Source organism: Ruditapes philippinarum, unplaced genomic scaffold, assembly GCF_026571515.1.
Source record: "Ruditapes philippinarum isolate M1 unplaced genomic scaffold, ASM2657151v2 ctg1750_1_1_1_1, whole genome shotgun sequence".
Classification (NCBI taxonomy): domain Eukaryota; kingdom Metazoa; phylum Mollusca; class Bivalvia; order Venerida; family Veneridae; genus Ruditapes; species Ruditapes philippinarum.
Window position 1 is genome coordinate 1 of NW_026856818.1, and position 11,597 is coordinate 11,597.

Below are 11,597 nucleotides of genomic sequence, written 5' to 3' on the forward strand. Positions count from 1 at the left end.
AAACTCATTTTATATATATTTTAATTATAAAAAAGGACTCGTCGGTTCCCGCCTGTCTTATAGTATTCTATTTATGAGTAGTATAGAGTATGATGGTTCCGGGGGGTTTTTGGCCTGAGGGTGTTCTTAAATCAATAAAATGGGGTTTTATGTCGAGCTGTCTTACTTTTTGGGTTGATGGGTAAGCTATGTCGAGCTGTCTTACCCTTTGGTTTGATAGATAAACACTTTTTTAGGCTTCAAAGTGTCCCGGAACCATCATACTCTATACTACTGACAGTTATACAACGTCGACTGGATGGGTCAGAAAACTTCTACAGAACATGGACGGATTATGTTTGTGGATTCGGTAACAGATCAGGAGAGTACTGGCTTAGCCTTGAGAATATATATCGGCTTACTACTATAGACAGTTCTTTGAGAATTGAAATGGAAGCATTTGAAGATATATCACCTACAAGTGCTATTGCCCACTATTCCATGTTTAAGGTTGACGATGAGGCTTCAAATTTTAGATTGCATGTTAGTGGTTTCTCCGGAAATTGTGGTGATAGTCTAAGTTTACACGATGGAAATATGTTCTCGACTAAAGATAGGGATAACGACGAATCAGAAGACAACTGCGCTCAAATGTTCAAAGGAGCATGGTGGTACGAAAAGTGTCATCATAGCAATTTGAATGGAATGTACTTATCAGGGAGTCACTCTTCGTATGCCAATGGGGTAAACTGGTTGCATTGTTGGGGTTATAAGTATTCTATTCGCAATGTAGTAATGAAGGTTAAAAGAAATTTTCCTTAACAGTTAACCGACGGCAAATACGATACTGTACTACAGTTTTAACATGTTTATTAAGATAATGGAACAAAACAAAAACAGCTTATCACAACAAAAGAATTGATATGGTAAGATACGTCACGGTACGAAATGTCGACTACACGTACATTTTATATAATTTTTAATGAGGAATTTGTGTACTAGTTCTGTCGAGAATGTCGACTACACGTACATTTTATATAATTTTAAATGAAGAATTTGTGTACTAGTTCTGTCGATGTATGTTTAATTTTCACAGTCGTTTATTTCTATTTGTTATACTTCAGCTGATAGAATAGTTGACCTGAAAATAATGAACATGGAATGAAAATCACCGTTCAAACTCGTCATTCAGTCAATTATTCTAGAATAAAGCGCAGCATTTAGAATAGACATTTCATCAGACATAAGAAATCTATTAAATCTGTTATAATAATTATAACAAACAGTTAATTTCACGAAGGTAGCTCATTCAAAACAATACATCGGAGTATCAATGCTTTAAAAAAACACATGCAAAGACAAATTAATAAGTGTTAATGATTGTCACTTTACAACAACACAATTACTATTATAGTATTCTAACAACATGCCAAGTTTTAAAAAATTCTATTGAACAGTTTTAATTTTGCCTATATACATTTTTAACAAATCCCGGAAATGTCTATAAGTTGGCCGCATATAAAATGTTACTCATTTGTATGAAGGGATACAACATTTCAACATAGTGCTTATTTAAGCAGCGTTTTGTTAAACTTCAACAAATCATTTTTTCATTGCTTTTTCAAATCATCACCATTTCACGCAACATCCTATGTACACATAAAACATTCTTTATGATTTAGTTATTTATACAATCTTACGGGAATGTTAATTATTTTAGAGACTTACTTTCTTTTTTTAATTTTTATTATCATCTTTAACTAAAGCCATAATATATCTGGTCTTGTTGATTCTACAATGTATATATTTTGAGTTTAAAGCGCGTAAAATATTTATAAAAAAATTAGAAGCCAACAGAATCACCGTGTAGTTTTAAAACAAGTCATGTGACGTGAACAAACGCTGGAAGTTACAATAACAAATACTGTGGATATTGTATGCTTGAAACAAGTCTAAGCCATTCATTTGACATGCTATGTAACGTTTCCAAAGATCATTGTGACAACTATTGTGAAATCTGAACGCTCTAACCTGACCCACGTGGGTCTGGTTAGAAAACCATTATTCAATTCTTTATGAGGAAAGCTTTGTTCCTGTGACTGCCTTATGTATTCATTTTCAGGACATTTACAGAAAAATGCATGAAATATTCAGAACGAAGAAATAAAAATTTTAATGCACAACTACATGTACTTATAGTACTTATAGTTGGATATTGCATAAATGTAAATCTATGTGATACATTATTAAAACAATATTTTACCATAATGTGTAAATAATAAATAGTTTTGTTTAACATTTGTTGTTTTTCCTATTTGGTATTACTAATTACTAATTAATGACTGATACAACCAATTGTTTTAGATAACTGCGATAGTTCGTTATACCCGATACTGTTATAATACTCTAAAATTTACCTTAAATATTAATGCAATCAATATTCTAACGTTAGAGCCATTGTTTCTTCACATGTTAACAAATGCTTTATGATTCGTTTTAAAAACATTCGCAACAAAGCAGAGCTAAAATGTTTATTTAAAACTCCATATGATTAAGCAGTGGCATTTCTTTCTTGTTAAGAACACAAACAATATTCGACTCAATACTCTGTTTTTCAAGGAATGGATCAAAATAGTCACATTAAAGTTTTATTCATCATCAATTTTTACATTTTATCAGTATTGATAAACACATATTGCATTCCGATATGACAATGAACAGGTCTCTCAACAAACTATATACCTAAACCTTCAACGTTTTCATTTTTTTAACTGGTCAGACAATTTTTTAGAATACATGTTTGCACTATGTTTGAAGACTTTATCATCCAATCGACCACACTTTAAATGCATTGCTTCCAAATAATTGACTTTATTTTCAGCAGCCAATTCATATTTAGCCTTTTGCACTTTTGAAACGTCATTAAGATAATTCAGAATTGTAAGCTTATCAAAGTTCAGTTACGTCGTTATTTCAAAACTGATAACAAGGAAACGTAATAAGGTAGAGTAACAATGTTATGTAATGAGCTAAAGCAACAATAAACAAACTTTTGTAGAAAGATTTTGAAACATTGGCTTGTCAATGAAAAAATCAATTTATTGGTTTTACACATTCATACTCAACTAGAATTCAAATAAAATTAGGAATGCGAGTTTGTTTGAAAACAGGAACGAATTAAATAAGATCGAATTTGTTTTTAAATGAGCTGATGATCGGAAACCTTCCTCTACATGTAGCAAGGTTGTTGTTATTGATGGTGTAATGCTTTTATTCACACCGACCCTGTAATGGTCAAATGACAACAATCAAGCATAACTCTGGTGGGCAAAGACGTCAATAACAGCTTTGTGCATCATTCTGACATGAGCGAGAACATGAGAATAACCAATTACGTTCCATTATGTAGCTTCATTGCTTCATAACTTGAAAACTTTTTTAAAGTACAAAACCAATGACTACTTTGCATTTAAATAGAAAAAAAAAAACACATTTGGACACTAACTTATTTAAAAATAACCGTCCATGGACGTCCCACGTGACCTGAGACAAGATAAGTGATATGGAATTCAATGTCGGCACACACTATCAAAGCGATTACAAATTGTATTTTTCAAGCTACTTCTTTTATTTCAAACTCTTTTTCAAAAAAATTAAAGCCTCGTTAAGTGCGCACATTATGAATCTGTTTCAGTTTGTTTCTGTGTACCGACATTCAACTCATTATCTGATGTCACAAGACGTGTGGGCTCGCACATGGTGATAAGCTAAAACAACAGTTCTCAAATATGATATTGTCAAAAATCACCACAATCTAACAGTTAATTTAACTTTAAAGTAATTTCATAGCTGCTGTTTTATAACATTTGAAAGGTATATCAACTAGGATATAACTTGGAATTCAGCTCAGAAATGCAATGTCGGTTTTTCACGTATCATAAAGTGATTTTATAACAAACCGGTGGTGAATAAGATATGTGTCGCTCTTTGAGGTCTTTAAACATCATGTGTCAAATGTTCATGAGGTTATAATCAATTAAACATATGTTTTAGAAGATTCAGAACCTAGTGCACTGGATCCGTGTGACACAATGATCTTCTTTGCTCTTAGGAAAATATATGCAACAACAGCAGAAATAACAGAGGAAGGTAATGGTATATAAAATGCTGACCCATACGACAGACCAGAATCCGTGGTATTGCTTAAAGTCTATGATTTAAAATTTATTTCAAGCTACAACATCTGAATAGCGCTATGTATATAAACAAAGCAATGCAGGTTTGCAATAATATACATGTATATTAAGCATGGCGCTCTGTTAGACAGTCCAAATAAAGCTAGCATTGCTAAGTTGTTTAAATAAAATACAAACCTTTTCAAAATATGTTGATGTAACTAGAGTCGTAGTAAAGTCAGTACAAAAAATTGTATTTACATTCTATTAGTAAAATAAAATTATGCGAATAATTGCCAAACATCTTTTACACCATCTTACTCCAAGTAAAAAAACTTAGTCAAAAAGTCCCAATGTCAATCATAAGAAAATAACAGGCAAATTTCAGAAAAAAATTCAGTGAAAGAAAAAAACCTAATTAAGCTTTGATAAAGAACGTCTGTGTGCAAATATTGTCATTGTGTACAATTTTCTGTTCTTAATCTTCAAACACAAATAAATTCAGCCGGGATAAATATATAAAATGTTTAATGTTAATAAAAGGAAATAAGCTATGTAGATTTATAACATATTTTGAATACTCCTAGCATATAATTAAATGGTTGAATCCAGGATATATCGATGGTAACGAAATAATTCCTATCGGCAAACAAATCGTTGCTATGTCCGCACTTTTGCGAAAATCCGACAAAAAAACACTGAGATATTTGAGAAAAGCTGTTACTGCGTCGTAACTGTTATTAATAAACTAATTAGAAATGATTTCAAGTGATATTTGAACTATTTATGAATTCAATGAGGATACGTATAATACCATAAGGTATCATTTTAATTTCGTAATGCAATTATAAAGTTTAGATGTCGTTTCTAGCTCAATCAATCAATTTGATCATTTAACTTGAGTAAGCAAATTATTATGGTCTTTAGTTTGTCTGTAGCTCAAAAACGTGATATGTTAAAAGAAACTTCGCACAATTATGTGGTCGGTCAGATATTGTACGTGCACAAATGTTTTTCGTTGTCATGTTTGATAACTGTGGGTATGTTTGACATAATACTTGTAATTATCACTGCGTTTTGACACCTTTTTTCTGATTGTAACAGTAGTGTTTGGTTAGATTGAGTAAGTCTTAAGAAGTAATTTTAGTAAATATTTAGGCTTTTATTTAGTTCCGTCCATTGTTTTCTCGTTTAGGGCACACGCTTTTTATTACTTGGGGACCATACGCCGCTTTTCATGGAATGGCACGGAAGTGTCACATTGAAGGTTCCATGATAACCGCCGCATGAACGCATCTGCGGATGTCTCTAGATTCAAAATTTACTATTTCATGTTTAAATGTTGAATTCTGCTTAAGCCGGTGCTAGGGGGCGTGGACGATAACTTGCACATTCCAGTACCGTCCATGAACAGGCTCAATCAAACCGAGCCTGCAACATTTTCAATTTTGCCGTGTTGGGCTTTCTTTAGGGATTCTGTATTTATCTATTTTCCTCAGGTCAAAGTAGTTGTCATGTTTGACTTACCTGTTTATACCGAGCGAAAACCAATGTTTGTTTTATTTCAGGCCAGCTCGGATCGCATCAGTTGAATGATATGGATTCGAGAGCAACTATTTTAGCGAAAATTTCTATTTTTGCTCTGTTGTATTCATTATTGTTATACAACTCATGCAATATTAACAAAGTCATCATGTTTCCGAATGTTGGGATTGTCAAACAAACACTTCGTTAGAACAATCAGTAATCCAACTGTAAATATTAATTACAAAAGTATTCCCAGAGGAAGGAATAAAAGTATGTAGAAATTAATATAATAGGAATTACGTCATAACCTTAAAAAACACAATCCATTTATTGTTTAAGCATATGCATAATTCATTTAAGTACCATAGTGTGATACTGTTTTGATTGTCAAGATAGGCCTCTCTGGAAAACACCACAATACACGTGTCAAACACAAAATTATGAATAAATTATAATAAGCAAATTTTAAAAAAGTGCTCAAAAAATAATTTGGCATACTACAAGGCTTGGTTAATATGTAATCCAATATGGTTAAAAAATTTAGAAAAGAATTTTTTTTTTTTACAATAATGTCTATCTTTAAATAACCGAAAAATAGCCGAACTAAGACAATTTTTACTTATGAAGATATGACTTGCAAGATGTGTTTTTGTTCAGTCACTAAATGCAACAAAATGGTATCAGAGTGTCAAGTCTTCAGTTTATGGACGGCCACCCGTTTTCCCTCAAACATTCAATTACAGCAGCTCTTTCCTAGTATGCAAAAGCGTTTCATGCACAATATATAGGCCTTTTATACCAGTCAAAAGACGGACGTTTTTTTAAAGAGTTTTTAATTTTTCTTAACACGAATATCTATCATAATATTTGGATGTGATAGCAACTAGAAACTGAAATTTGGAGAAAACATAACGTAGTACTACATAAATAACTTAACACTTGTCAATCGCAATACATGATCGATAAACATTTCTTGTTCCGAAATTTTATTGTTACACTTGCAAATTGGTGTAAAATAGTGAAACAAGCTGTCAGCATCAGTCACAATCTAAGAAAAAAGGACGATTTCATACTTAGGAAACATTTTGTCAATTCGAATAGTAGAGCTTAAAGCGAAATGTCGCTGTGTAGAAAGACATGTATTTTATCAAATCGAAATAATATTTGTAAATACGAAATAACATTCCGTAAAACCGAAAAGACATTGCCTTATGTATGGAAGAAGAAAAGGGGTTAAATACTTTAAAAGACTATTTCATTTTACTAAATTACGAATAAAAAAACAGTCCATTGAAGTTTTTGTATTGTCTGACATACATCGAATTTGTAATGTCGACAATCGCATATCGTACTTCAACAAACGAATGTTTCCTTCATCTTTCTACTTAAACCTATGCTAGATACTATAAACTTTGTCCGGGATTGTATACATGCATTTCTCTGTATACCCGTTAGTGCAAATAGGAGTTTATATGTACAGTTTAGGTGTAAAGGGGTCCCGACAGTCTCATCTCTATCCATTATACAAAAATATGAAACATCCATTAATAAACAAGTAATTTACTTTAGCTACTAGGTAATATTCAACTAACAAGCACACTCTGCTCGCTGAACATGTTATATTACATTCTTTACTATCATAATATCGATTTACCGAGTATTTAAAAATTAAAATCAAAAGCACAACAGAACTTTACCAAACGTTTGTCATAATGATTACACTTGCAACCTTTGATTGGTTGCCTAGGAATATCAAAGTATTATTTAACAATTTTTAATATGGCACATCACCAATAATGTTATATAACACGTCACTTGCCTAACCGGGGATTAAATCAAGAATGATTTTAGTCCTAACTTTACAGTCACAAGCAATAATCAATAGTCAGGTTAATCACTTACAGTAGTTGTGTGGTAATCAACTTTTTTACTGGTTTAATCTATATAAGAGCCATGTGGTGAATTATACACAAATATTATAAACATATCATTGATGTCATTAAAACAAAATAACAAATCAATCCAGAAATTATCATAAGCTCTTGTGAATATATTGTTATAAATATATCAACATTGAATAAATTTGAATGAAAACACATACACCTCCCTCTATTACTTCTATTAGTACCCATACAGTTACTTTTACAATTACTAGTAACAAAAGAATATATAGAGGATATTTGTTTGTTTGTGTGTAAGATGAAATTTTATTTCATCGAGTGAGCTTTAAAAACAGTATTCTCACGAGTGGCGTAGCCACGAGTGAGAATACTGTTTTTAAAGTTCACGAGACAAATTTTCTTTTTATTTTATGCTTAAAAACAAGTTAAAACGAAATTTCCATAATTTTTACGTTAATATTAAAATCTGTTTCCCCCATTGAGAGCCCCATTTAGACGGAATTTCTCATTTAAAACAAGAAGTCTTGAGCTGAAAAATAAGTCCGCCAATCAAGGTTAAATGACGGTGATATTTATTCATTTTATTAAAAACATATGAATGATCGCTTGTTTTAATAATAAAAACAAACAATTCTTGCAGGAGAAAATTCCAACCATCCATCCATATTTCTGTTACTTACTGCGAATTTATATAAGACCTGGCTTTCTTAAATGTAAACGGCAGCCATTTTTTAAAGTTGTGTATTTCATGGGAGGAAAATAATTGTGTAAGATTCAGAAGGATATAATTTGGATTTGTTAGTCATACACCTTTTTAAAAGAAAGAAAACTTATTTGAGGATTGTAACAGACAAAAAATAAGGGTTGACAGTAGTGAAAACATTCAGAAAAGGAGCTAGGAAAATGGAAAACTTGGAAGCTTGCTGAAGGAACGCTGGGTTAATTTACTTATTTTACGAGTGATGGCTGTCAATGCTTTTCAATTTTTCATAAAGCATACGGCAGTTATTGCTCGTAGGATACTTGAATATGCCCAAATGTCATCAAGAGCAGTTTTGCATGGGGAAGGAATGTATTTTTCAGACTGTAAAAACGAAACAAAAAAAGATTTAGAGACGAAATTTGGTGATTGGAATTTAAGGAATAGAAGTAAGTTTTCTCTCTGTGTTACTTTTGACATTTAAGTTATTTATCTATTTCAGCTTTGCTATTTCTTTTAACAGCCTGACATTGTCAGAATTGTCCGTAAAAATAAAATTGAGGTACCACATGGGGAAAATCTTAAAAAAGTAGTTTCGTCATTGAAAAAAGTGAAATTATATTTTGATAATTTTCACTGTGAAATTATCAAATATAATTTTCACGGATAAATCAGTAATCCACTGAAAAGCATAAAATAAAAAACAAACAATGTAGTCTGATTAAATGAGTTTTTACTATGGATATAAAAGTAAGAAATAACATATTTATGAAGTCATCTAAATTCATATCTAATGGCACGCTTAGTGTTGCTGAAAGAAACTTCTCCTTTCTTTCTGAGTTCACTCATTTATTTTAATCATTTATATCTCCACCTTGGATGGAAAGACAAAAATTCATTTTCAATGCATCATACAAGTAATAAACATCTTATGTTATAAGAAAATATGTTTCATTTAGTTACATCATTCTGCAATTCATCTCTGGATTTGTATTGTCAATTTTTTGAAGGCAAAAAAGGTACTTGAAAGAAAGAGGAAATATATTTTTTAGAAAAGAAAAATGGTATTTTATGACTTTAGGACTATTTGGGTTATTTGTATCGTCATTTTGCAAACACAGATTGGATTAGGTGAAGAATGGACAAATTCCAGCGAAACAGTGATGTTAAAGTTGTCATATATAAATGAGATACAAAAAAGGAATAACCTTGTTAGTATGTCACAAGGTATATTCTTTCCAGCGTGTAAATTCCATTGTATGGAATGGCAATACGCTGCATTTATCTACATCGAGAGCAATAAAACATGTCTTTGTGGCTCTGAAGAATATGCAAATAATGTAGAATATGCAAGTTCTGATGAAAACACAGGTATAGTTTATGTGAGGAAAACTTCTGTTTTGACATCATATGTGCAGGTTATCTTTATATAGCGTTTCTTTGCTTAGGTATTAATCTATTTAAAATATATAACTTAAACAGCAATGTTATTGATTTGTCATGCCATGGAAAATTCATAAAAATAAGTAAAACATCAATCAATATTATGTTACAAAAAAGCATTTTAAATCACCATATTTAATATAATGATAACTTTTAAGAATCAGATCAATTTCTTAAATACCATTTTGAAAACGATCAAAGGCGATGATAATAAAATAAAAACAACTGTGGTAAATAATCAAATTTATATCTTATTTGAATTATATTTAAAAAAGTAAAAACGCTTGATTTTCAAGAGTAAGTAAAAGTGGACACATAGGAAATATTTTATTCACTACCTGAGCACACAATAAGTAGCCTGTGGTCATTCAGAAACTATTACATATGCATTTTAAGACATGACGTGGACACGCCATTTGTTTTAAGAGCACAATTTCCTAATATACTTACATACACGTAATATCTATCGCGTGCCCAACTGAAAGATTACACTTTGTCACCTGTTGCGATCACCTGGGCACATATTGATACTCGTAGCTATAGCGGGGGCACATGGTTTTTACGCCTGTTACGCTAGTTTTCCAGTGAAAAAGTAAGATTTGGGCCATGAAAAATATTCGTTGATCATGCATTGAAAAGCGATTGACAAGTATCTTGAAAGTTATGTACGCTAATTTCATATCCGTGGAATTGTTGTTCAGAGTCCTGTTTTTAGAGGTCGATCTGTCAAGAGATGTCGTTTAAACAAATATGCAAAAAACGCTTCAATAAATTGCATACTTTGTACTTTCTGCAATTACAACGCTCTCGCACTTAATTATTTTCCTTTTCCGTAACTGTCCTTCGTATTCTCAAAACCTGTCACTGTGTGATGTTTTCCTCTTTCATAGACTGAAAAAGCATCTTGCAGGTCATCACTACAAGAGTTAAAATGGACTTAAGTTGGCAACCTTTCAGTTATTTAAAAGATGGACTTTGTTGACGCATTTAAAATTGGATTAAATGGATAAAACTTTGAAATTCTGGAATAGGAGATTTTTTGAGGTGTTGAAATAGACAATTATAAAATATCTGCTGTTTTGTTAAATTTTGTCACCATATTGCACTACATATTGACCCATCCTCATTTATATATTTTCTTATTTGCAAATGACTGACGATAAATATTCGTACCAAAATTTATTTTTGCAGACATCCGAAAAGTTAAACAAGAAAATACATCGTCTACCAGGCGTTTTTGACTGTTTATCCCTATATGAGCTTGGCTATGCTGAAGACGGTATGTATGTTATTCAACCGAAGGAAGGTGTTGATATTGGGGTGTGGTGTGACATGTCAAATGGTGGATGGACAGTAATTCAACGCCCTCAGGATGGATCTGAAAACTTTTATAGAAATTGGAATGAATATGTAAATGGCTTCGGGAACACAACCGGCGAGTACTGGCTTGGTCTTAAGTACATAAACATATTAACTACAATTGGGAGTGCACTTTATATAGACATGGAAACGTTTGAACATGATAATGTATCACCCGCATCAGCTTTTGCCGAATATTCCACATTTAAGGTTAATGACGAAACTGATAAATATAGGTTGACAGTTTGCAGGATTTTACGGAAACTGTTTTGATTATTTAAATGCTCATAACGGTGTAAGATTCACTACATTCGATAATGATAATGACTTGAGAGGTGGTGATAACTGTGCCGTTATGTTCCATGGAGGTTGGTGGTATATAAACTGTCATGAAACCCATTTAAATGGTTTGTACTTGAGAGGTGCTGGCTCAGAGTTTGGCAAAGGTATCACTTGGTATAGATGGGGGGAAAAAGAATATTCGTTTTAAAAAAAAAGTTTTTTCATTTAAAA

The 11,597-nt window shown here is 31.8% G+C and overlaps 1 protein-coding gene across 1 annotated transcript; it reads left to right on the forward strand.

Moving 5' to 3' along the window:
- Window positions 1-236: 236 nt before the first annotated feature.
- On the forward strand, window positions 237-11,357 carry LOC132747784 (uncharacterized; the record flags this gene model as incomplete). The annotated part of the gene is made up of 3 exons (XM_060737280.1): window positions 237-723; window positions 9,404-9,664; window positions 10,917-11,357. Coding segments are annotated over 3 exons (1,189 nt in total), but the record flags the coding sequence as incomplete, so codon positions are not given.
- Between the last annotated feature and the right edge of the window lie 240 nt (window positions 11,358-11,597).